Source organism: Aythya marila (genome assembly GCF_965140915.1).
Source record: "Aythya marila genome assembly, chromosome: 18".
In the NCBI taxonomy this organism is placed as follows: Eukaryota; Metazoa; Chordata; class Aves; order Anseriformes; family Anatidae; genus Aythya; species Aythya marila.
In genome coordinates, this window is record NC_139059.1 from 2,608,019 (window position 1) to 2,634,375 (window position 26,357).

General features: G+C 50.6%; 2 protein-coding genes across 3 annotated transcripts in view; one reads left to right on the plus strand and one right to left on the minus strand.

Moving 5' to 3' along the window:
* Nucleotides 1–7,730, minus strand: part of MAP2K6 (mitogen-activated protein kinase kinase 6) — a 53,497-nt gene extending 45,767 nt beyond the window's left edge. For both annotated transcript variants that reach the window (XM_082774928.1, XM_082774927.1), the window contains exon 1: nt 7,619–7,730. In XM_082774928.1, coding sequence (XP_082631054.1) covers nt 7,619–7,634 — 16 coding nt within the window. In that variant the 5' untranslated portion in view covers nt 7,635–7,730. The remainder of the gene's footprint in view (nt 1–7,618) is intronic.
* A 12,323-nt stretch (nt 7,731–20,053) lies between these two features.
* ABCA5 (ATP binding cassette subfamily A member 5) overlaps nt 20,054–26,357 on the plus strand; it is a 31,407-nt gene continuing 25,103 nt past the window's right edge. Inside the window, exons 1-6 of the mRNA XM_082774823.1 lie at nt 20,054–20,159; nt 22,799–22,986; nt 23,463–23,576; nt 24,328–24,532; nt 25,653–25,811; nt 26,011–26,108. Coding sequence (XP_082630949.1) covers nt 23,472–23,576; nt 24,328–24,532; nt 25,653–25,811; nt 26,011–26,108 — 567 coding nt within the window. The 5' untranslated portion in view covers nt 20,054–20,159; nt 22,799–22,986; nt 23,463–23,471. The remainder of the gene's footprint in view (nt 20,160–22,798; nt 22,987–23,462; nt 23,577–24,327; nt 24,533–25,652; nt 25,812–26,010; nt 26,109–26,357) is intronic.

Below are 26,357 nucleotides of genomic sequence, written 5' to 3' on the forward strand. Positions count from 1 at the left end.
AGCACTGCCTTTCTTCTCCTTTAATAGGTTACTCTGTCAACCCCGTGCTTGTTAAATAAGAGAAAAATCTGTGGGCACGCAGTGAAGGTCAATCTTGTGGTTTCTGAAAACATTTAATTAGTACGGTTAAGTACCGAGGTCCTCCTGGGAGCGAGCTTCTGCATTAACCACCAGCACGGCGCTGAGCAGAGGCAAACCTGCAGGAGGGGCTGCAGGTGAGGTCTGGGTCCATCCCCAAAATTTTAGTGGTGGCCCAGCTTGTGATGAGAGCTGTCACGGTGTCTGTCCTGCTTCCAGCTCCAAAATCCTCATGGGGCTTGGAAATCCAGCTCGGATCCTGCTTGTGCAGGAGCTTGGTGCCCCCGTCGCTCCTCCAGGGACCCATCGGGGCTGCCCAAAGCCCCGTGCTCCTTCAGAGGCATTTCTGCCAAGTGCTGGGGCCCCGTGCTCAAACAAATTGACTCAAGACATAGTTTTGCCCAGAGGGATTTTGGCATCCTGATGACAGCACGTCAAGTCCCTGCTTTTGCCTTCACGGTGCACCCAACTGGAAGAAGGGGGACGGCTGCTCTCAGGTCCTACAGGTGTTCAGCTCCTCGAATAAAGCCACAATAAACGTCGTGCATCTGCTTTAATTAACCCGCGGGCAGTAGCGTGCAGGAGTGCTAGGATCACAGCCTGGCATCTCCTTTACAAGAGGCCACAGCATCAGCTGCCTGAGAGGAGAAATCAATTCCAGTCCTCGCGAAGCCGAACTTGGCTTTAATTCCCGGTGTTTCTGCAGCGCCGGAGACCCCTAATTGTAGGCAATTAAAGCAGCACTAGAAAGAAAGGGCTGTGTTGAAATCAAAGCTGGAAAGCGTGCCTCGAAATGGCTTCCAGTTGCGGGCACTGGAAAAGTGCCTGGGGAGCAAGGGGCCGGTGCCAAGGGCAGCGCTAGGTGCTGCACGGATCCTGCCTGGAGCCACTGCCAGCGGGACCTTCTCAGCCCGGGCACCCTTCTGCAGGGAAGGCTTCTCCTGCACGCAGATACCTGCGTGGGCACGCAGGGCTGCTTGTGGGGCTCCCGTGTTCCTTGGAAAGAAATGGGATGGGATCTGCTGGGAGCCTGTGAGGAATCAAGGCCGGGGAGAGGCAGCCATCGACGCTGATTGAACCCTTCTCACCCTCTTTGCTCTGAGCAGGGCTGTCCATGCCGGATGGGGACTTTTTGTTGCTCCAACAGCTCCAAAATAATGATTTTTTTTTTTTTTTGAGTCATTCTCCATCTGACCTTGAACTACCAGAGAAGCAAGAAACGTCCGTAAGAGGAAGGATAACGCGGTGCGAAGCTGTGATGTCCACAAAGCAACTTGCTGCTCGAGTGTCAAACAACCCCAGCGAAATTGTGTGAGTGAGAAGCATCAGGCCCGGACCCCACCGCAGGAGGAAAATAAGCACAAAAACATGTTGCTTGAGACGTCCGCGGCAGAGCCGGCACACGATGCTCTGAGGCCATTTGGCACCGGCGAGCGTTGTTTTATTGAGTGCAATTACATATTTTTGTTTAGAAAAAGATTCTCCTTCAAAAGCAGCTCCGGAGCCTTTGCTTATTCAGCCTTCATAAAAAGCCTCTCGCTGCAGACACAGTCAAGTGTTGACTCCTGTACTCATTTTCTATTGCTGCCTTATCTTTGGCATCTCATCTGCAACTTTTACTGTTTTTTTCCACTGGTTTCATCAGAGCGCAGTAAAAGTGGATGTTTTTTGGGCTTCAATTCTGCTAATGATTTTTGATCTGCTCGGTGCAGGCTAGGAAAATCTAGCCGTGATTATAAAATTGCAAGCTAAGTAGGCTAACAAAACAGCAACAGCAAGAAACTGGATCAGCTCTGCTCAGCGGAGTTTTCCTGCTTGAACGGGGGAAAAAAATAAATGCTTTCTCTCTGAAATCTTTCTTACAAATATGAAACTGCCTCAGCCATAGAGGCTGCTCCCTCCGGCTGCTTGCACAATGCTCCTTGGGCTTCGCTGCACTCGGCTTTTTGCAGCAGCCTAATAAGCAATGGCCAAAGCTCCTGGGATGATTAATGGGGAGCAAGAGCAGCCCGAGCAGCTCCCACCCCGAGCTGCCCTCCCGATGTGGTCAGATGCTGCTCTCACCGTGCTCAGCCTTTGTGTGTGGCTACAGGGTGCAGATCCCCAGCGGTGCTGAGCCAAGGCTTTGCCAGCACCAGCAGACGGAGATGTGCGAGCGGCTGCCTGGAGCTTCGACGAAGGATGTTGAGCATCTGTTTGCAACATCTCCAAAGTCAAGATGACTCAGAAGTGCTTTAGCACCCCAGAGACTTTAATGATGGGATGAACTCTCTGAGACGTCAACCAAGTGTTTGGGATTTCCTGCTCGAAGGGAAGGATAGCTTTAATTTTGGCTTTGAGGCAGAAAGAAAAAAAAAAAAAAAAAAAGCCCTACAAACAAGAGTGTCGGGCTTCCCCCCTCCAAATTGCTTTTTACTGAGCCAGGGTTACTGTGCGAGGACGCTTTTCCATTTGTACTTGTCAACATGCAAAATAACACGGACTTGGAAGACAAAAGAAAAAAAATAATAATAATAAAAAAAACTTTTTGCAAAATGAGCAGGTCTGGAAATCATACAGAACGCCCTTCACCACACTGCCACCACAGACACTAATACCTGGCGTGGTGCAGCTCCGGGTCCTCGACCTGCTTTGGTGCTAGCATTGCTCCAGCTGATAATGGTAATTTCCTACACTAGTCCCAGGCAGGCCCTAAGGAAGGGAGCTATGCAACTCTACAGGTAATAAAACTGTGATTATTTGTAGCTCTGGTCATGGCTAAAATGAAAAGAGCAGTCCTGGGGTTTCTCCTGCCACCAGTGACCCCACACAGTCACACTGTGACCCCATTGCACCCACCGGTGCTGCCGTGTCCCCTGCAGCTCCCCAGACTGGGAGCAGGGACACGGAGCAGGCAGCAGCAGGACGAGCACTGGGCTGCAGGCTCATGGGGTGACAGCAGGTCACCTTGGAAAGGGTTTGGGAGCACTGTGCCCAGCCTTTGGGGTGACAGATCCTGTCCTCCAAGCGCACCCACAGAGGTCTGCAGGCGTGCTCCTGCTCCTGTGCTATTTACCTCTGTGTTATTCCTCATTTTCCACCTTTAAGCTCACTTTAGATGTGATCCCTCTCCAAGAGCCTTCTACAGATGATGTTACAGTTCTTTTCAGCAAGAGAAAACAGAGAACTGACCCCAAATGCACGTTTAAAAAAAAAAAAAAAAAGCTAAACAAGCAAACAAAAACAACTCTGTAGTCATCTTATGTATTTGCAACCACAGCACACAACTGACAAGTCTGCCTTGTGACTTGCAAGGTAATTGTGCTCCATTAATGCCAATGCTCCTGGAAGAATGAAGTGTCTCAGCCCTCTAAATTACGCCTGTGGTTTTAATTGAGTATCATTTGCTTCACCTTAGCAGCTTGCGTATGTGTCACGGGAGGGAATTCACCCCAGAGGAAGATCCTTTTTTTTTTTTTTTGGCGACTAAACGAAACAAACGAGCACCACTTCGTGTGGCAGTGAGAAACCCAAACTTTTTTCAGCTGGGAGGAGAAAGCACGTCTTTACTCCTTTTCCTCTGCAACTTATCACTTTTATGGCTATAATTACTTCTATAGCTTGAGCTTTTAAATGTTTATATATTTTCCTAGCCCTGCTGAGCAGCATGCTCAGCTCCGGGGAGCTGCTGCCCTGGCCACGTTGCCGGCTCTCGTGCCACCTCGGTGCCAGGACACGGGACAGGGCACCCCAAAATACACTTGGTTTCGGCACCCCAGCACTGCTGCCTGCAGCAGAGGGTTGCCAGCACCTCCAGCAGCACTGCAAGCAAATCCTTCCCTGCGCAATGCAGGGAGCAAGACAGCAACTGGAGGCGCTCAGCTGGGTGCCTCGGTCCCCCCTCACTCAGCTGCACCATGCAGCAATTTGGTTCATGTCAGACAACATTTCCAGCCTAGCACTTTCCACCCAGGCCATCTGCTTTGCTTTCACCCCATGCTATTCAATTCCTCCAGCACTGCATTGCACGAGACTTTTAAACTCCTCTGTGTGCATCTGCCCACGCCAAACACAGGCAGACCCCACCACCGAAGCAGACAGGACATGCAACAGGGTGAGAGAGCGACTCAGCAGGGTCTCTTTTAACAAAATAAAGATAAAAAAGCATGCAATTTGCACCGAACTGGGTTGCATTTGCTACTAGGCCAAGCCTTGCTAGGCTGGCACCTCCCTGGCCATGCCGCGGCGGAGCCTGCCCTTGCCAAGCGCCACTCAGCGCGGTCATGGCGAGGCGCTGAGGTGGTGCTGACGAGGCACGTTGCACAACCTCCAGCAGCCTCGCAGTGCTCACAGGTTAATTTGACACTAGCAAAAACCTGCCACCTGCCCGGGACAGCGATTGTTTTTTTTACAAGAGCTACCATTGCAGATTTGCGTTTTGTTCCACGGCAATTTCTAGCTGGAAAAAAACAAACAAACAAAAAAAAGAGCATTTTGCACGAAATGTGTTATTCTGCAGAGGTGCAGGGCCTTTGGTCAAAGTCCATAGGGTACACGCTCAGCCAGCATCACGTGGGACGTGGTTCTCAGGAGGGCAGGATCCCTTTGCAGCCGCAGCACACAAAAATTGTCTTCGAAGCAACAAATTGTGAGAATTGGGAAAGAGATCAATGAGCGGCAATACCCGGTAGCTACACGTACCTCACTTCCATGAGCCATTTATGAATTACTGCTCTAATGGCAACTGTTTCCCCTTCTTTTCTCTTACTTTGGCGGAGAAGTTTGCATATTTGCAGGTTGCTCCTCTGATGTGGGTTCCGCAGGTGGGTAATTCCCCCGTTACAATGAATTTGGAAGGCTCCCGAACGTATCTGCTGTCACCAGAGTTCAGATTTATAGCCTCAAACTGCGTCTAGCTTGTAATTAATATGGACTTCCGCTTTTTTTTTTTCTTCCAAAATAATATCCTATTAGTCATGACAGCCAAATGCTCCACGTTTGGGCGAGGATCCAGCCCCCGAGCCACCGCCACGGCCCAGCCCCATGCTCCGGAGTGGGCTGAGGGACCCTCGGTGCTCGGAGAAGTCTTGTTTTCCATAGGCTACTCCATCCAACTAAAACCACTATTTTGTAGCTGAAGAGAGGAATGGAAGTGGAAAAGAGCAGGCGTCAAAACATGAGAGCTTGCACCTGGTCGCATGCTGTGGATTTGATCCATACTTTGTCAACCACGAAGCCTTGAAGTCCATCCGAGCGCAGGTGGCACAGCTGAATATTGCAAGCACGATGCTGAAAGCATCTTCTGCTTTCTGCTGCGGCCAGGGCCGAAGGGAAGTGCAGTTTCCACGCTCCAGGCAGAGTTTTGTCTCCTCCAGCAGCGCCGTGGCCGTGCAAGAAGCCGCTCTCTGTGTGGCACAGGTAGGGGCTGCGCTCAGCCTGGCGAGGCTCTTTGCAGGGAAGAAGCCCTCTCATCAGAGAGCAGCCCTCTCGATTACCGTCCCCCCCCCGACAGGCAGCACTAAAAAATTAATCTCTGCCAAATTCTCAGAACAACTTTGGAACCAGTTCAAAGGCAGGGAGAGGGCTCCGCAGCTCGGCAGCTGGCTGGAGCCCTGCGCAGTATTTTAGAAAGCTGACGAGCAACCTCCCCTGCAACACGTGAAAGCTGATCCCGAAATGCAGATTGTGGCTCATTTAATTCATCCCGGGGAGCAATACCTCGGGTGCGAGCCCCTGAGCCTGCAGCCCCTTCCCCAGCAGGACCTGAGCCCGGACAGCTGAGCGCGGTGAGTTATCTGCGCCAGGAATTCTGGCCCCGGCGCTCGTGTTGCAGGGCAGGAGATGGACGGAAAACGGATTCAAGAATGATGCCATTCATTGGGATCGTGTTCTGTGGGTTGGCTACTCACGTTTGCCCATTTTCCTGGTACTGAGGACGGACAAGGCCAGCGCCGGCGTGCGTGGGGGCTGCGTGGTGCCCCAGGGGTGGGCTGCGGGGACACCCCACGAGTCCCTGCCCATCCCTGGCTCCTTGTGGCCATGCTCTCCCACCCCAGGCTTTGCAGGGCCCCAAAGCAAGCAGCTGCTCCCCACGCAGCTCCTGCCCCCATGGGTCCTGCAGGGACCCTCCTGCAATCAGCAGCGAGCTCCGGGTATCATTGCGTTCAAATTTTGCATTATCAAACTTCCTTGGCTCTTTCCATTGGAAACTTTTACAATTCCCTGCTTGGCTGGAAAAGATGACTGCAGCAAACCCAAATCAGGAATAAATTATACAACAACTTTACATTTTTCTTACAAAGGAAAACTGTGTGGCAAGAGCTGCAAAAGCACCTCCTTCCTATGTCCTCCCAGCGAGGCTGGCAGTGGATGGCCACCGACTTTGCAGACGTCTCAGGAAAACAACACAAAACAAGCCAAAAGCCAGCCCCAGTCCCAGGCTGGGGGCTGCTGTCACCCCCCAGGGCATGCATTCCCTCGCCCCCTGCTCCCCACTCTGCGTGACGGCCACAAGATGCAGGAGCAGGCAGCTGCAAGAGCAAATCCACGCGTTCAGAGGAGCTCAGAAAGCTGCATCTGTGTGGCCGGGCGCTGACATATGTGCATCTATTTTCACAATGAATGGCCGGAGCAGCAACTCCTGAACCATCTCCGCCTGCTCCTGCAGGGACTGTTGCATTCCCACAGCAGTTTTTGCAATATTCAACTCCCCAGCTCCCACCCCCCCCTTTCCCCGACACGCAAGCCCTTGCAGGACACAAGGCAGAGCGAGTCCGGAACAACCACCGAGTTTAAAAGCAAGCTCCAGCCTTTCCCACGCTGCTGGCAAAAAAATCACTGCTGTCCCCTACCCAGCCCGGCCCCTCCCGCTGCATCCCAAGCACCGAGCCCCATGCTCCAAAATGCCAAATAAAGCCCCCCCTGCACGCTCTCAGCGATCCGGTGCTGCAAAGCACACCGCTGCCTCCGACCAAAAGTTACAAAATATTACCGGGGAGGGTGCGAGGGGGGGGGGAGATCGCTGGAAAATGATCTCAGCCCTGGCACAAGAACAATACTTTCCCATGGAAACATAGGTATATATTTAATTCCTGGTAACTCCACTCAAGTTTCACCTTTCATCTCGTCCACGGACTTCTGTAAAAGTTTCATTTAATTTTGCACTTGCAATTAGCTCTAATTCTCATGCACCGTGCCCCTTTTGCATGCACACATCCAGCAGCAAACGCAGCTGCTCTTCAACACCCTTTATCTGTCCTGACTGTGCAAAAGGCAAGAAAAAAAAAAAAAAAAAAAAAAAAGGGCTCAGCAATCCCCGCAGAAGAATTCAAATAACGTCAATGCACAGCTGAACTGCGAGCCCTGCCTTACAGGAACTGTGTGTGTGAGTGCGTGTGTGGCTGCAAAAAGGCACACGCTAAACAGGAAATGCAACTGAGAGCCACTGAAAAGCCTCAAACTTCAAAATGCAATTGCATCCCGACAAAATGCATGCATGCACTGCGAAATGCATGCACGCCTTCTTGCACGTTTTGCAACGAAACGGAAGCAGGAGCCTTACCTCTCGCCTGAGACATTTTCCCCTTTGCTTTGCTGGGGGGGAGGGGAAGCACAAAAGACTTTGCCTTGCCTCTCCTCTGGAGCTAGTTTTGCAACAAAGATGCGGACTGCAAGCGCCCAAAAAAAAAAAAATAAATAAATAAAATAATAAAAAAAAAAATCTTCGTGCAACGAGGGGGGGGGAAACTCCTCCCGCCCGCCTGCTGCAGCAGCACCACCAGCAGCACCAGCAGCAGCAGCAGCAGCTCTCCTTGCAGCTGGGAAAGGGGGGGGGGGGGGGGGAAGAGAGGAAAGCCGTGCAATTGCACGCTTTGCAGGAGCAGCTTCGGGGGCGGGGGGGGCGGCCTCCCCCCCCTTTGCTTGCACGGCGAGGGCAAGGCTGCGCTGCACCTACATGATGGGCCAGGGCTGGCAGCTCGCAGCTCCAAACTTGGGAGCCGGGGGGGGGGGAAAGCAGAACGCGGAGGGGGGGGGGGGCGCGCATTGCGCTCGCGCGCCGCCGGCGGCCGCCGCGCAGCCTGCTGGGAGTTGTAGGTTTTTTTTTGGTTGTGCCCCCCCCCCCGGTGTTTCGTTGCCTGCAGGGGGCGGCGCTGCGCTGCTGCGCGCACCCGCGGAGGCTGCGCGCAGAGATGGGGGGGGAAAGGGAAGGAAATGGGGGGAAATGGGGGGGATGTGGTGCTAAAGGGGGAAGGGGGGGGTGGGGGAGGCGGTCGGGGGTGGAGTGGTGCGGTGGTAGGGCTGTGCTGCGGGTGGGTTTGTCTGAATTGAGGTGGGAGTGGGGAGGGGGTTGTGTGCGCTGCTCGGGTTGAGTCCCTGCTTGCGCACCTGCGTGCATCCCTGCCTGAATGCCTGGCTGCATCCCTGTCTGCATCCCTGCCGGCAGCTCTGCATGCAGCTCTGCATGCATTCCTGCCTGCACCCCCACGTGCATCCCTATCTGCACCTGCCTGCATCCCTGCATGCATCCCTGCCTTCATCCCTGCTTGCATCTCTCTGCACCTGCCTGCATCCCTGCCTAAATCCCTGTTTTCATCCCTGCATGCACCCCTGCATGCACCCCTGCGTGCATCCCTGCTTTTATCCCTGCCTGTATCCATGTGTGCACACTTGCTTTCCCCCCGCGTGCATCCCTGGTTGCATTCCTGCTTGCATCCCTGCTTGCCCCTTGCATGCTTGCCCGCCCTGCCTTCACCCCTTGCATGCATCCCTGCTTTCATCCCTGAATGCACCCTGAATGCATCCCTGCGTGCACGCTTGCCTTCAGCCCCACATGCATCCCTGATTGCATCCCTGCATGCGTTCCTGGCCTTCATCCCTGCCTGTACCCCTGCCTGCACCCTGCCTGGATCCCGGCCTGCACCCTGCCTGCGTGCCCTGCCATTATTTGGTGCTCCCAGCCCAGTGCTGGCTGCAGGACGCAGTTGCTGCTGGCACAATTTTGCCCTGGGAGTTACCTGGTGCAGGGAGAAGGCGGTGGCTGCTTAGCACAGGCACTTCCCAGGTGGATTCTTGGGCTGCTGTGGGACTGGGGAAATGCTCGGGGGTGAATGCAGTGGGGTGGCCAGAATGCAGGCAATGCGGGGTGAGGAGGTGGCACCAGCAGGGCCCTTGTAGGCAGCCCCATTGCCCCCTCCACGTGCTGTGGTCAGGAGGGTGTTGCTGACCCCCTGCAGAACAGGGGATCCTATCGTGGTGTCCTGCTCACCACAATGAACACGAGAAATTGTGGTGGAAAAATGCACTGGAAAGAGCAAAAAATATGCATTCCACTTTGTCCCCGTTGCTTTTAGATTTTAAGGCACCACCAGAGACAAACCTCTCGTCCCTGCGTTCGTACGGTGCCGGGGGCTCTGCACCGTTGTGCACAGCACGGCGGTGGCAGCGCAGCTGGTCTGAGGCACATCAGAAAGCATTAAGGATTTGTAGCCTTTTTGTCTTCTCCCCTTGCAGGCAAAGCAGATGCAGCAAACGTGTCCCAAACCTATGGTGTTGTGGGGTTTTTTTTTGCAGGGCTCTAAGCCACGTGGGCCAGCTCAGGCCCTGTAGGCTCGCAGGGAGGGGGGGATACCCCACTGTGCAACGAGGAACCCCGCTTGGAGAGACCCTAGGGAAATAAAAGCTCTTGGCCTTCCTAAAGCAGCCTTTAACAATAAATACTTCATTATGGGAACACTGGAATGGCAACAACAACATAAAACAACACCTAAGTGATAAGAAATGTGTGCTTTAAAAGTATTTCCAGCTGAATTAGTGGCAAAGATGCTCGGTTATACCCAGCGAAATGCAGGTGGCAGAGGGGAGCCCCGAGGTGGGAAGCAGCACTGCCCCTTCTCCTGGGGGTTTTCCTAGGGCTGGCCAATGGGAATTGTCACAGAGCTGTGTAGAGCTTTTCAAACTCCTAAATCCTGCAGGCTGTGCCCGAATTCCCCTTGTCCCAAGCAGGATTCACCCTGCTCCTCTCCAGCAACAGGCCCAGGACCCCCAGCCCTTCTGTTCACACCATCTCCTCCGGTGTGCAGCGCTTGCGAGCTGTGGGTAGAGAAGAAGGCCTTTTGCCTTTTGAGGACTCGTTAAGTAATTTTTTAAGCACCACGGGAGCTGCTGGCTGCAGGTTTTGTTTACAGCAGGACGCCTCGATTTGCTGCGGAGCAATTAGTCCGGCGGAGCAGACGCCGAAGCAGAGCAGAGCAATCTGTTCTCCAGCAGCTGCAGACCCAGGAGCCACGGGGAGGCGACCGGAGAAGCCTTGTGCAAGGCTGCGCCTCCCAATACACCTAATTGCCTTCCCCAGGAGCATCGCTTTAATCATCCTGTTGTGGCAATAAGTGGTGTCCTGCCGCCTGCATACCTGGGCAGTGACTTTTTGGAGAGCAGCTCGCCAGCTGGGCTGCAGGACGCATGCAGGAGGTGGGGCGTTGCATTTATCAGGGTGACGAAGCCCCTGCAGCACCCGCTGTTGCTTCCCTGCCCGTGCTCCGCTGATGTGCAATGCCCATCCCTGGGATGCTCGTGCACCAAAGCAATGGTAGCAAAAAGCCACGAAATCAAAGCTCCTGGAGAGAGATCAGCTCTCAGGGAAGTTCGTTGTATGATGGATCCCCGAGGCTGCACGAAGAGATGTGATTTCCAAGCCTGGCCATAACTTCTCCTCCAGCACTGACTGTCTCTACGTCGCCCTTTCAATTTTATGCATGGTTATGGCTTGTTTTTTCCTCCTTCAGCTTGCTCCCTCATTGCTAAGAGATGAATTTGCTGCAGAAAAGGAAAAAAAAAATGACAAACACACCATGGTTTCAGGACACAACTGAAAATTCTCATCTCTGCACTTGTAAAGAGCCACTTTGCACGGAGGTACGGATTTGTGTTAGGCTTCCCAGCCCACGCTTTGATCAGGGTGATGGAAGGCACGCTGTGCCATGGGGTGTTTTGTCCAGGAAAAATACAATTAGAGGTTTTGTTTTCAGTGTTTGCAGGAATGATTGCTTGCAAATAATCTACAGGCCAGAAATGAATCCCAGCGCTGTGTCCACAAACAATGCAGGCTCGAGGAGCGTTGCTTCTTGGAGCCCTCCTGCTTTGCTCCTCCAGCATTTCTTTATCACCACGTTTCCATCTCAGCCACCTGGCTGTTTGGCATATGTTCCTCCCTGTGCCACAATCCTTCACTGCAGGTTGCTGCACCGAGCTCAGCAGGTGCAGATCCCGGCACTGTGTGTGCTTTGTAACCACCGAGGCGCAAACAATGCAGCACAGAGAGAAGCAACGTGGTGCCTGCAGCCCTGCTGAGCTCCTCATGCCAGGGCTTTTGGGCTCCAAATCATGCTCTGTACAGTGCCTCAGGGTGCAGAGGCACTGCTGCTATTACCTAAACTCGGTGTGTATTTTGGGTGATGACCTATGCATGGCAGGATAGAAGTCACAGTGCCTGGGAAGCGAGATCTTCCCGAACCAATACACTTTGTGTACGAAGGAATTGGGCAGGAGGAGCATGGCCAGGCAGCATCCACAGCAGGGAGATGTTGTGCTATCCTACCCTAGGCAATCCTCTCCCCTAGGCAGGATCTTGAGGAATTTGCAGTCATTTTTTGGCTGAGATCAACCCCAGCAGAGGTGATGGCACGAAGACAGGCGGACACCAGCTGGTTCCCTCCTGCTGCTGGGGCACAGCACGCACACCTCACCTCTCCTCCAGAGCACAGAAAGCATCGGTGCTGAGCAGGATGAGCACTCTGCTGGCCACAAGGCAGGCAGACGGGGCTGGGCTCACCTCCAGCAGGTGAATTTGCCCCAGGAGTTTCTCCAGGATGAGAGGGGCCAGCTAGGCAGAGGGGGGCTCTGCGGGGACGGCTGGGGATGGAGCTCAAGGAAAAGCCAAGGCAAACAGCGGGTGCAGATGCTGAGGAGGAGAAAAATGCTTTACGAGCGAGGAGGTGAGAAACAATGAGGCGTCCTAAACACGGCTGCTTCTGGGAGCAGAGACCATCTGCTCCTCGTCCTGAATGGTGCTGGGCGATCGCCCCCGTTCTTTTGTTCCCCGATTTAAAGGGGATTGCAGGCTGGGAATGCTGTGAAAGCCCAGCAGAGTTCCTGAGAGTTCAGCTCCGCCAGGGCTTTTGTTCTGCCTTGCCTCTGCTACTTTTTTCCCTGGTGTTTTCCCTTGCAGCCGCTTGCATGCCACGTGTTTTCCTACTTCAGATGGGTAGAAATGCAGGGGGACACCGCAGCCAGCAGCATGCTGCCCCCGGGCAGGTGGGGAGCTCGGGGGGACACTGACCAGAGGGGCAATGACCAGAGGCTGAGGGCTTCACAGCTCATAAACGTGGCAGAGGCCGATATACAAAACCTGCTTACAGCTTAGGAACTGAAGAAATAATGAAGTCTTAGGGGTATAACCCCTGCTGGATAAGAGCGAGGGGCTGAGCACACTTTTCCAAGCAAAATGAGGGCAGTGCTGGTCTCTTTTAGGCTAAAGAAGAGGGGTAGAGATTAAAATGCTCTATCTCAGACCACTAAGAGCCATGCCATGTGAGCCAGGTCAGATGTTTTACCATTATTTTTGAAAAAAGGGAGGCTGATGACAAATTAAGCAGCCTCATACCACTGGAAATCAGTCAGCTGGGAGCTGCTTTTCCTTTGCATGCCGGTGTGGGTTTGGATGCTGTGAGTATTGCCTGTTTGTTTCCTCTTTGGACTCCCTCCTATCTGCACTCCATTTGTATGCATATTTTACATATATACAATTTATGTACACGTTAAATATACACATGTGTGTATGTAAAATAGCTCCTCCAATTACTTTGGTGAAGCAATTGACCAAAACGCATCCTTCGGGCACCTCAGGAGCACTCAGGGCAGCCTGCAGCCCGTGCTTTGCTGGATTTGCAGGGCTGGCACTGCTCCTGTGGGCACGTTGGGCACTGCCAGCTCTGCCAGGGGTCTTTAAATGTCTTTTGGGGTCATGCACAGTACCTTCAGGCTCAGTAGCAGTAAGATTTTGCAGGCATCGTTTGGAGACCCAGCAGTGCAGGTGGGACAGGAGCAAGAAGCAAATCCAGACTTCCCTAAATTCTGCCTGGGCATGAACATCCAAGCCTTTTGGTAAGGTTTAAGCCAGCACCACACACCCTGCACCCAGAGCAAGGAGGGAGCATTCAAAACGACCCCACTAAGGTTGCTGCAAGACCAGGGTGCCCTGAGCTGCCCCAGAGGAGCCCCAGGGGCTGGCGTTTGTCCCCATCCATCCTGGGCAGAGCCTCCAGGAGCTCGCAGCAGTGGCTGTGTCACCGCCTGCAGATGTGGCTGTGACCTTCGGCCTGGCGGTGGCTGTCCCCGTGTGTCACCTGCCTCGCTAACGCCCGGCTCGCTGGCTTATCCGTGGCATTTGTGGGGTTTTTCGCCTTGTGGCACCGCTCTGCACTTTGGACTTTGTTTCTCGCTGCTTGTCCCTGATTCCTTCTTTCCGCCGGTCATGGAGGATGGCAAGAACTGAATTCTAAGGACTAATGTTTAAAACCTTACACCAAACTTTTTTTTTCTCCTTTTTTTTTTCTTTCTTTTTTCTTTTTCTTTCCTTTTTTCCTTTTTTTTCTTTTTTTTTTCTTTTGCTTTTTTTTTTTTTTCCAGCAAAACAATTTGCAAGCTGTGTTCCTTCAAAAAAAAAAAAAAACAAAAAAAAACCACAAAGCCATGGCTCATTTTTCTGGGCCACTTGGAAGCCAAGGGGCACCCAGCAGCAGATGCAACACCGAGAGCATCTCGGTGTGCCTGCACACTCTCAGGGTGGGGATGCTCCCATTGCTTGGTGTGTGCAGCCCCTGCCATGCCAGTGTTTGGTGAGGTGTTTTGTTAAACCTTTATTATATTTACGTAGCTCCCAGGGTAACATGGTCTGGAGGTAATTACTGGAGAGGGCTTTCCTCGCGAATATATCTGAGTAGCCTGTCAAAACCTGTGGTGGTGTTCTGTGCTCCTGTTTAACGTGGTACAAATTTGGATGTCTCACTGAACAGCTCACAGCCCCATGCTGTTTGCAGGGGCTTTGCCCTCAGGAATCATTTCAGTGCCCCAGCCCCATCTGCATGATGTTTCTGTCCACAGAAGCCAGTCTTGCCCATGGTCTGGCCTCAAATGTGGTCACCTGGTGATTTTTTGGTTGCAGGTGCAATGCACAGTGTCCCACCTAGCTGGGGTTTGGTAGGAAACCACCTGGAAACTCCCTGTGCTGAGGGTGCAAGGGAAGGAGAAGCCCAAATCCTCAGAGCCAGAAGCTCACGGCTCACTGGCAGCCAGGGAGAGGAAGGAGGAGGAGGCAAAAAAATGCCCTCCAAAAAACAAATAATGCAAAAAAAATGTCCTCCAGCACGGTTGGATGAGGTTGAGCAGCTCCAAATGAAAGCAGTGCTAAACAAGGACAGGTAGAGACCTCTGTGTGAAGGGATGTTTTTACTGGGCTGGCAGCAGGAAGCATAATTTTATTTAAACAACATAAAGAGAGAGTATGTTTTAATACAAAGTCAGCCAATGCTGTGCTTCCTAAAACAGGAAATTGCATTTTATAACCTGTGTGGCAAAAGTGACAGGAAGGGAACACACCTGGTGGTGGGCAGGCGTGGGCTGGCCACAGGCTGCCACACACCACAGCAGAGTTTGCCCTTGGGCATCCTCTGGATGAGAACTTATCATAATTCTGCTTGTTTGCAAAACTGATTTAAAAAAGACATTTTAGTTCTTTTTTTTTCTACAAACATGAGGTATCATTCCTGACCAGAGTGAGCAGCTTGTTTTTTTTTCAGAGGACTTCCCTTAAAAGTCTTTTCTGGGCTGAATGTCTCTGTGCCAAAACTTTGGCCAAGATTGCCACTTCTTTCATGAAATTTAATTTTGAACCAGTTTGAATGTAGTTTAAAAAAAATGGATAAGGGCATTGAAATAAGATTTGTTTCGTATGTGGATGTCTTGCCTGCCATAAGCAAAACTGACTCAAAAAGAGTCAAAGCCATTTAATGAGCTGCAAAATGCTGCTGTTCTCAACAGCATTTTATCCCTTTTCTTTTCATGGGGATGAGCTGCTGCTGATACTGGCCTAGGCTTCACAACCGTGCCCTGCTGGTGAATATCGAAAAGGGCTTTGGTGGCCAAGAGCTGGAGGCTTTGGCAGTGGCAGAGCATCCTTCTCAGCTGTGTGCAGGTACAGCAGCTGCAGACGTGTAACAGGGAGTGCTGACGGAGGCTGGTGTTTGCACAGTTCAATTTTAGTCTCCTTACAGCTCACAGAACGAGGCAGCCCACTAAATTAGGTGCTCTGATTTACTGCTGAAGGGCTTCCCAGGCAGACAATCTGGGCTCTAGCACTAGATGATGCAAATGCATCATCTTTATGCTTATATGCAGGCTTATTGATGCAAGCGCATCATTTCCAGTAAATATGGAGTGTATTTTCTGTCCTACAAGCAATTGCCTCTGCTCTGGGGGCTGGAACAACTGCTTACAGAAAAAACTATCTGACTGCTGAGGATGTGCTCTGAGTTTAACCATTTACAGCAACCTGCCTGATTAATTAAACCCCCAGAATTCCAGCCAGGCTGCTTTTTTAACAGCTTTGCTTTGTTTCTATCCAGATGAAACAGAGCTGGGAGGCAGCCGCAGTTTCTCCATGCTGCCCTGCGGTCCCCAAAAAGCACGCGTGGAGCACAGAGGCTTTGTCCTCCCCAGCAGCACCAGGCACACGGGATGTGCTGGCTCCAAACAGAAGTGGGACACGATGGGGATCTCTGGTTTTGCACGCAATTTGGTTCTAGCTGGCACAGTCTGTAGCAGAAATCCTTTGAGGAATTAGAAGAGCAGTTCTTCCAGCTTGCAGTGCAGGAGGAGCCTTTTGTTGGTCGGGAACATCTGTGCCTTCTTATTGCATGAGAAAACCAACCATGATCTACAGTATAATTTTATTTTTATTTTTATTAGTGCTTTCTGGAAAGTGAAGGCACTCTCAGCACAGCAAGGCCTCCCAGCAGCCGAGGTCCCGGTCCCCAAGTCCCTGCCGCAGGGGACAGGCACAAGCATACCGGGTGCATGAGCCAGCTCTGTGCAGGAGAAAATCGGCCTAAACATTAACAGGCAACAGGCAAGGAGCAGGACTCGAGTCAGCTCACAAGCAGGTGGTGAGTCCAAAGGAAAATGCAAACCAGAGCTCGGGTTTATCTGGGTTTGAATCTGAGCAGTTTCTGTGGTAGGCCTCTGCCTCTCAAAGGGCTCTGCAAAGCTTTGATAAAAAGAGAAGCAGTGAGGGAACAGCTGCTCACCTGACGGTTCTGCATCGCTGCACAAAATCATTTGAGCATTCCAGGTTGTTTTTTTTTTGCAAACTCTGCTGGCTGTGCAGAGCACTCAGGGCAGGCATGCTCCCTCCAGCCGTGACATAAACGCCACCGGGCACAGAAGGGACACGTCCACCAAGCTGAAACGAGAATGAGCTTCCAGCTCGGGCCATTTGTCTCAGATGCTGAACTCGTTCTTTTCTCTGAAAGCAGCACAGGAAGGGCTGGGTACAACTCCCCGCTGATTGCCAGCAATAAAACCTGCTCTGACGTGGGCATCTGCCTCCAGCTCTGCTCCGTGTCCAGGTGCAGCAGGCACCTCGCAGCCCTTCCACCGGCAGGCTGAGCAGGGACATGACCCAAGTATTTACAAATGGTCCTTTGCAGTTTTAACTCTTTTTTTTTTTTTTTTTTTTTTTTTCAATTACAGGCTGAGGCACTGCCTACTCAAAGAAAGGAAATTCGGTTACTTCGTGCTTCCTTTCCAAAATGCATTGTGTGCATTAGGACTGCAGAGCACTGCACGGCCGTTTCCGTAACATCCCGTGCACTCAATTCCCTGGGCGAGGGCCCGGTGGCCGTGCACGGCTTTCTGCAATGCACAAGATCCTCCAAAAAGAAAGCAGAAGAGGTGTCTTTTGTGCCTGGCAGGGCAGTGGTGCCATTTGGTGTGCGCTGCATCAGCCTCGGAGCTCCCCGCATACGGGAGCCACGAGGATGGGAAAAAATTCCCACTGCTTCAGCACAAGCCAGCATGCATTTGTGTACAGAAAATAAAGAGGGGACAGTGGAAACACAGCCAAAATACTGAGTTCAGGTGGTCAACATGCCTTTAAAGGTTGGAATTCTGCATTCCAAACTCAAACTCTGCTTATGCCGTGCAGGAACAGTGCAGGAGGAGCACCAGCGATCATGCTGCCGTTATCCTCAGCAGGGCTGTGCTGGCCCCAAGTAGTGGCTTTTTTCTGCAGCAGCCCCCTCAGCCTGTCCCCTCTGAGCCTTCTGCTTCCCCAGGGACAGATACTGGAGGCTGAGGACAGACAGGCCAGAGGTGCAAAGACACGGTGGTGGAGCTGCACCGCAGCCGAGGGCAGCAGTGAAGCGCACACCAAGCGTGGCCTCGGCACACCCCTGCTCATCTCCCCACCTTTTAGAGAAGCTCAGCTCAGGCTCGCGTCTGAATTATTTGTTGTTTTGCCTTTCATCATCAAACTCGTGTAATTTATTGTAAGCAACAACTCTTTCAACTGCAGCGTGTTTGCACTGAGCAGCAGGAAGAAACGTCCCAAGGTCTGAAACAAACCCATAAATGTTTCTGTCTGCTCCCTAACCCTTGTGTCTCCAGGTGTGAACTCACCTCTTGTTTGTCATGGACTGTTTTGTACTGATGGAGCGAGGCTGCTGCAGAGGTAGAGCCTCACAGTTTGAAGTAAGCAGAAACTAATTTCCCTGTAAGAAAACAGAATTTGCACTGCCAAGCCTTTGCCCAGCCATTCGTGTGGTTTTGTTGCATGGTGCCACTACCTGGATTTGGCTGCTTAGATCTTTCCCCCAGTCAAACAGATGGAAGTGCTTTCTTTTGTCTTCAAAGTTCTTTTGCTAAGAAGTAAAAGCTGGAGAGGTTGCTGGCGAGTGCTGTTTGCACTGAGCAGTGCCCGTCCCCACCTCAGATGCGGGCTCCCTTTGGTTTCGAACAAATTACATCACCCCTGCCTTTCTGCACCTATAAACGGAGATCGTATTTGGGGCATTCGAATGTACAGGGCTGTTGGAAAAATTAATTCGGTAATGGTTTTAATGTGCTTTGAAGATGAAAAGCATTGCCCTACATCAGGTGGTAACTGCTCTCCACAGGCTTTCTCCCCGCTGTGCTTTGACTCCCTGGCATGGACGGGGTCCTGGCTCCAGGGCTGTCTGGCTGCAGCAGCACCTGGTGCAACGCCTGGTGCAAGTGGTGTCCCCTCTCTGAACACAAAATATATTGCAGGGGATTATCTTCACGTGTGTTAGAGCCCAGGAGCTCCAAATTCTGCAGCTAGAACATAAATATGAGCAGTTAAAACTCTTCAAGCATAAAAAGAGACCACAACAAACATCAAAGTGACCAGAAGAATTCAGTTCCAGCCAGGCTTCTTTGCTCTTTAATGCTAGTTGGATGACGATAACAAGTTTGCTTTTGTTTTTATTTTTTTTTTTATTGAAGCTCCAGTTATGCCAGTGCATTTACTCAGTATTCATTAAGCAAAACGAAAGGGCATTTTTTAAATTAGATTGCTTGTATCTACTGCTCTTTGTTAAGGTGGAAACGAGAAGAAAAAATATTTCCAGTTAAAGCCTTTCTGATAGCTACTTCTTTTTTCTTTTCCTATTTTTTTTTTTTCCTAAGGGATTGCTAGCATAGAGATCAGGCAGAATTTGATCATTTTGTACGTGTGAGGTATCCCAAAAAGCCTGGACCCAGTGCTGCCCAGCCCAGAACCACACTGCTCTCAGAGGACACCTGGTGGAAGCAGCCTCCTCCTCCCCCCAAAAACAGCTCCCTAAAAACAGCTCCCCAAAACCAGCCCATAGGATTTCTGCTGCTCTGGGGCTGGCGGCAGCAGGGAGCGGTGGGGAGGTGGGGAGAGGTGCCAGAGGTCCAGGGGGAACGCGACAGGGAGCAAAATCTGCAGAAGGCACACGATGAGTTGTGAATATTCCTAGACAGTGCAGGTAAAAGTGTGAATGCAAAGGATTCTGCATGGCCATGCTAGCCACACCTGTAAACTGAGGTTTCTGGTAAAATATGGCACTTTGAGACCTTTTTTGTTCTTGCAGACACAGATGCAGACTCCAGATCTGTTTTCCAAGTAGAAATGCTGAGCCCATGCTGTCATTACACTGCTGCACTTCAGTGCAGCCATGCATGATGCTCGTGCAGCTCCTCAGGTGCACAAACCCAGCTCAGGCAGAGGCTTCCAAGTGCTGGCTCCAAACATCACCTACCCAACGCCATGCTCTCCCGGGGGAGAGGCTGCTGCCTGCAGCCGGTGCGTGCTGGAGCACCGGGAGCTGCATGCACACAGCATCCCTGCTGCAGCTCTCCGCGACACCTCTGCCTTCCCTTTTTCAGCAGATCTGGGAACTAGGCGGCAGATCGCTCTCGCCGTGCTTGGATCGTTCAGATCTCAGCATTTTGGATCTCCGAGCATCCCGTTGGGCAGCACACGGCCGGGCATGGGCTAAGGCCTGGCCCGAGGCTGACGAGAGCGCTCACTGCAGAGGGAAGGACTCAGTGGGAGCCATCACGCGCCAGCGAGCCACGACGGGCGACGACACCCAGCCAGAACTCAGCGTTTGCATCCAGGGCAGCGCTCCCAACGCTTTAATTCCATTTTTGATAAGGCGAGCAAGCAGTGGAGATCCCCCCAAGCAGGTAGGCAGCAGCAGCACGGAATCAATCACGGCGGCTCCCTCTCGTCCCTAAACCCCCGGGGCACGCTGAGGACCCCCCGACACCTTCCAGCACCCCATTTTTTGGGGCTCTTCCCCGCCTAGGGCGGCTCCTGGAGGGGCTCCCCCGGGACCCCCCGGGGATGCGCGGCCGGGAGGCTCCGCTCCGCCCCGCTCCGCCCCGGGGCGGCGGCTACGGCACGGCACGGACCGGCCCCGAGCTGCGGCCCCGCTGCAAACGCGGCGTTCCCGAGCCGATCCGGGTCGAGCCGAGCCGGGTCGAACCGGGCCGAGGCGGTGAGTGCCGGGGGGAGCGGGCACCCCCGCTGCGGGTGGAGATGGGGGCTGCACCGGGGGAGCGACCCCCGAGGTGGGGAGGGGGTATAACAAGGGGAGGGAGGGAGGGGGAAAAAGGAAAAAGGAAAAAAAAAATAAAAGGGAAAGGGAAAAACGGAGAAAAAAAAAAAAAAAAAAAGAAAAAAAAAAAAGAAAGAAAAAGAAAAAAAAAGAAAAAAGGAAAAAAAAAAAAGAAAAAAAAAAGGAAGGAAGAGGAGGAGTTTTGCTGCACCTGTGCGCGTCATCGCTGTCTAGTAAATGCTTCGGCGTGTTTATTTCACTATGCATTTTTTCGTTGTGCCTTCTGTATTTCATTGCACGCCGTGTATTGCGTTCTGCATTTGGTCGTGACACGAGGGACCCGCTCTGCAAGGGGCCGGGGGGGGCCGGACCCCCGCAGGCAGCGCCCCCCGAGCGGGGCCGTGCGCTGCGGTGTAGGGTGGGGGGGGGTGTTTGGGGTCTAACCCGAGAAACAGCTGCTTCCTTTGGGCTTCGGGTGAGGAAGGAAATTCAGCCTTTTTTTATTATTATTTTTAATAAGCATAAATTTAGCATTTAGCTGAAATAACGTTAAGACCAGTAAAGAGCACATCTGGAGTTTTTCTTAAGTATCATTTAAGGTATTGTCTTCTTTCAACAAGATCTGTAATCTTATGCTCTTGTCTTTCTGCAGGTATTGTTGTTCAGGGATAGATTTTGTTTTCCTGGAGCCACAGTTCAGTTGGCTGAGGCTCTTCTGTTTTTATTTTTATAAAATACAGGTGTGCCATGCAGCAGTAAAGCATATATAGGCTGACCCTTAAAACCTTAAAGAGAATTATGAGGTTGATGTCCAGGGAAGAGAGGGAATCCTTCCTAACTAAGCTGATCGTCCTTTTTCCCCTGTAAGAAGCACAAGCATCTGCAGTGTGGAATTAAAGTATGAATGCAGTAATTTCCTTGAGATGCCCACGAGTTGTGTTTCAGCCGCTGCTCCTATCAGCGCAAGGCCACAGGGAAGTGGCTAAATTGATGGGGACATTTGCAGGTTAAGAATCTTTTCATTTTGTCTATTGCACTTACTCAAATAAATGTCTTGGCAGCCTTTCTCTTTTCCTATTCAGCCGATGTGTTCGTTTTCCTGGCCTGGACTTTTTGGGGAGGCTTTATCACCCAGCTGTGGTTCTTCACTGTTCAAGTGCTAGTTCCTCAGCGCTCTCAATAGTGTGCTATGTAGCCTCACCAGCTTCTTTGGAGATGGCAGATGTAGTATCAAGAAATGAATTAGCATTTTTAAAACGACTCTCCCTCTAACCTAAGCGATGTAAATTGAAGGATGGAAGCGTTCCAATGAAGATGTGGAATTGCTGTTGTTGGTTGTGTTTTTTTTTTATTGGTTGGGGTTCTCTTTTTTTTTATTGATGGATAGAAAATAATTAAAGAAGCAGCAAATGGCCTCAGTGATTGAATTTGATTAAATCAGCCCTGTCAGTTTTCTGTATTTCATTATAAATAGTGAAGTGGGACCAAGGGAAGGGTTCGCTGCTTTAATGCAGCCGCATAGCATTGAGTAAGGACCTCAGTGGAGCTTCTCCTCTTGTAAGTGCTCTTGAAATCTGCTCCTGAGAGCAAACAGTGGAAGTCCAGGCACTTAACAAAGAGTGTTGCGAGCAGAGGGAAGAAGCACTTTGGTTTTTATGACCTATATGTGACAGCTGCTCTTCTGGATTGTTTCTACATGTCTCCGCCACCATTTTGCATCGTTTTTTGGTTGAAGGTATCTAGAGATGCTGTATGCAATCTCCCACAAGAATTAGTTATTAGCATAAATTGGTATTTAAGCACTTCATTTTTTAAAAAAATCAAAGAAACATTAATTTTTAAAGTAGGTTCCCTGGGCTTTTACTGGAAGCACTTGAGGCAGTAGCGGGCTCCCTTCCAAGGCATCGGTTTCAGCGCTGTGCCGGCGGCTCTCCTGTGGGTCCTTGAGCCTCTGGTGCCTGCTACAGCCACGGCCCAAATCCCACTGCTGCAGCCCACCTGCACCAAGCCCAAGGAGGGGGCACACAGTGACTTTAGTGGCAATAGCTGGCTTTACCCCTCTTTTCTTATCGGATATACGTGCGCCGGTACTGCTGTCCGTGTATGTGCAGTTTGCTCAGAGTGTTTCAAGCTGAGCTGATGGCAGCGGTGCTGACATCTGAGCAACCTCATGTGTTTCTTCAGTTAGATGAGGCCAGCACTCCAAAAATAGATTTCCATATTAATATGCTGCTGAGGGAGGAAGCTTAAACTGTGTGTTGTCTAAAAGATAACAGAGAAAGTATGTCCTGCTACGGAGCTCCCAGCATGCAGTCACCAAAAACAGGAGTCTGCTTGTTGGAGAAGCATTGGTAACTAAAAAGCCTGGAAAGCAGATAAATTCTTAAAATTTAAGACCGTGTTTTGGGCGAAATGTTGAGAAAAGATGTAGTTGCTCCCCTGTGGCTTGTAGGCATTGCAGCAGGTGGGACACGTGGAGCTGGAAGTGGTGGTGACAGCTCAGTCATCAGGCCCGGTGGAACCCTGCACCCATCCTGCTGTCGGTGTTGAGCAGCTCACGATTGTATTTCCACCTGCAGGTGAGGAGATGGAGAGGGACGTGCACGGAACCGTGACCCCAAGCTGCTGACAGCAGCCTGCTGGGGGTAAAGGCAGCTGCTCACCAGCTACGTCGTGGTGGAAGGGGAAGAGCAACTTCAGTTGTCTTCAGTTTTTCCAAAAGCTCCTGTTCAGCACCAGTGCAGCGTGCAGCTGGCCTAATGAAAAGGTAAATCAGGAGAATAAGTAGTGCTGGATCCGCTCCAGAAGTAAAAGGGGTTGCTCGTGGTAAATTGAACAGTTATCCTGGGGTGAGGTGTCTTGTTTTTTGATGCGTCAGTCTGGCTGGCTGCCCTCAGCTCTTGGACACGAGAATTATGTTCCGAGATAAGTACTTTTGTTTTTAATTTGTATGTAATAAAATAAAAATAAGCCCGGGTTGGCTTGGATCCCATCAGCTTGTGTAGAGCTGACCCTGCCTTTGGGTGGGGATTGCTCAGATGGCACCCCGACGTCTCCCCCAGCCAATGTGCCCAGCTCTCTTGTTGGAAATGAATACTATCAATTTCTTGACGCAGCAGGCATCTAACAGACACACAAGTGGACGTTTTTAGAGATACTAAATGATGCAGCTGCCTGGCTTTTGCTTTTTAAATTATCTTGTTAATTCATGTTGTTTTTTTTTTTAATTTTTTTTTTTTTAAGACTTGAAAAATGGCGCCAGATGCTCCGAGAGAAGCAGGGGTATGGAGGCAAACCAGAGCTCTCTTGTTCAAGAACTGGCTTGTTAAATGTAGGACAAAGAAAAGCAGCGTTCAGGTGAGCGGGGTGCTGGCTGGCTGCTGGCTGCCTGTCTGTGGTTATTCGGCACTGAAGTGGTTCCTGTGTTGAGGGCAACACTCACTTTTATTACAATACTTCTGAAGCTTCGTGGTTTGCTCTGAGTTTTGGTTGAAATAGGCTTTTTCATAAAAAAATTCATGATCCTTTGGCTGGTTATTTGTCCCAAAAATATAAGGCATTATGCAGAATATGTCCTTGTATTAATAATGCAATCTCACTGCATTTTCAAAAACATGTTCACCCTTCCTAGAGATCAAAACTGGCCAGGATAGCAGGACTAGGCCTCTCCAGAAAATTTTTCTGTTGTAACTGTTTAGCCATATGCACAGGTGATGTGTACGAGTTTTGAGGTGAACAAGAGTCAGTCGAATGCTTGACTAATTGTTTAACGGATTGTGGGTTGTTTTGTTTCTTTCCAAAGAGCATAAGCCTGCTGATATTTGAGGCATGCAGAATTATCCCTTTGTATCATAAAATGGTTTCTCAAGTTACCAATGCATGCGATTAAAATCCTGCTTCAGTGCCAGAGAAGGATTTGGCATTGAAATCACTGTTACACTGAGGACATTCAGGGAACTTTTCGAGAACGTTCAGGAAACTTTACAGTCAAGTAATTAAGCTCACAGTCTGTTGTCTAAGCTTTGTGTAACTCGGACAAATTATTGGTGATTCTTGTTTCTACGCCTGCTCTTGGAAGTTTTAATTCATCTCTTCCTTCTTGGTGTAGGAGATCCTTTTCCCACTCTTCTTCTTGTTTTGGCTCATTCTGATGAGCATGATGCATCCGCACAGGAAGTATGGCGAGATCTCCAACACCAACCTCGGTACTCTGGACACCTCCATGCTGGTGAATTTTGTCGTTGGATACACACCGCCCACCAGAATGGCACGAGAAATCATGAAGAAGGTGGCTTTTGATAACTTCGAAGACGGTACTCAGAACTAAGCAGTTGTTTTTAGTTGTTTTTTTTCTGAATATATCTCATGCTGTGGCTTGTGTTTAGAGAAGGAGCTTGCTCTTGCTGCTTGCTAATGATAAGATAAAAAGTGTTGCTTTTCCGTCACAGAGAGAGAACAGACTGTGAAGGCAGTTTTTGCTTGGTTGGCAAATGTTCTGGCACTGCCTCCTGAAAGTGGTTCCCATCCTCCTGTTGCAGACAATAAGTGTTTTATAGCTACAAAAAAGGGTTTCAGAGGGCCCAAATGCAGGGCGCAAAAAGCCCTTGAACCACCCTAGGGTTGGTTACACCTGCCTGTGCCATCCCAGTGCAAATTCAGGAGATAATGCTCTTCTGCAGATATTTTAGGTTGAGTTTTCTATCCCGTAGCTATCAAAACAACTTTTTTTTTTTTTTTAATGACAATTCCAATTAACACTCTCACCTTTTCTTTTGAAAAGTACAGATTTATGTGTGTATATATATATATATATTTAAAGTGCTTTGTACAGCTGGCACATCTAGTCGGAACTGATACATCCCAAACCATTCTGATGTATTTTTAGTTTGGTATCTTTCAATCTCTTCCTGGTGGTATTCGCACTTCAAAGGTACCGCTGAGAAGCCGCACAGCCTGATGCCTGTGTTTCATTACGGGTATCCTCATCTGCTTTCTGCCTTTGCAGTCCATTTCCCTTAAAAACTGTGGCTGTGCTTGGCATGCAGAGAGCTGCAGTTCTCAGCTGAAGGTGGTGGCAGAATACCCTCTTGTCTTGCACATAACCCTATGTCCCAATTAATCTGCCCTTCTTGAAACACGGTGGTGCCTGAGGACAAGAAAGGATTGGGGGGGAAAACTCGGGGACGTTCAAAAGTGGAATTCGTATTTTCCTTTGAATTGCCTACCCCACTACTGAGCTACAGTCTTGCATGTTCCTGTTCAGGAAAATTCTTCCTTTACTAGGACAAAAATACAGTTCTATATATATCCCAAACCAAATAAATCATTAATGATTAGCATGGCTTTTTTTTTTTAAAATAAACAGCGTTGCACAGTTTTTCTTCCTGTTGCACCGTTACCTAAGTCAACACGATAATTTCTACCACTTCACAGGCATCATCACGGAGGAATATTTAAGCGAAGAGGAGCTGCAGGAGGCCAGTGCTTTCAAACCCTCGAACTTTGTGGGCGTCGTGTTCAGCGATGCCATGTCCTACCAGCTGAGGTTCCCCGATACAGTGGCTATGACTTCTGTGTACACGGAATCGAGAGGTAAACATGCCACCCTTACATGTACTCCATAAGGGGATGAACTTGAAAATCAGACTCTGTTTTTCTGTTGGCTTGATGGTGTGTGTGTATGTCATGTTTTGGAAGTTGTTCCCACCTCTTACAAGGTGCGGCCTCAAGCTGCACCATCTTTATGTTGGGGCTGGGGCTTGCTCTTCAAAACACCTTGCTTATTCTGCAGCCAGTTGCTCCAACCTGCGGAAGGGTTGTGAATCGGTGACGTACTGGAGCTCAGGATTTACAGCTCTGCAAGCCTGCATCGATGCAGCGATTATACAGGTCAGTCCGAACAAATAAAGCAACGAAACCACTGAGGTTCGGCTCCATGAGCTGCCAGGTTCTGGTTGGTTTTGTGACGTTGTATATTAACTGTACAATGCCATACCGAAAATCAGCTTGAATCCAATGAGCTGGCAGACTGCTTCACGTGTTTTGCCATAATTTTTACAGAAATGTTCTTGCCCAGCTAAATAACATCAACATTCGTCCTTGTGTCCAGATGAGCCCAATGCGTCAGAGCAGGCGTTA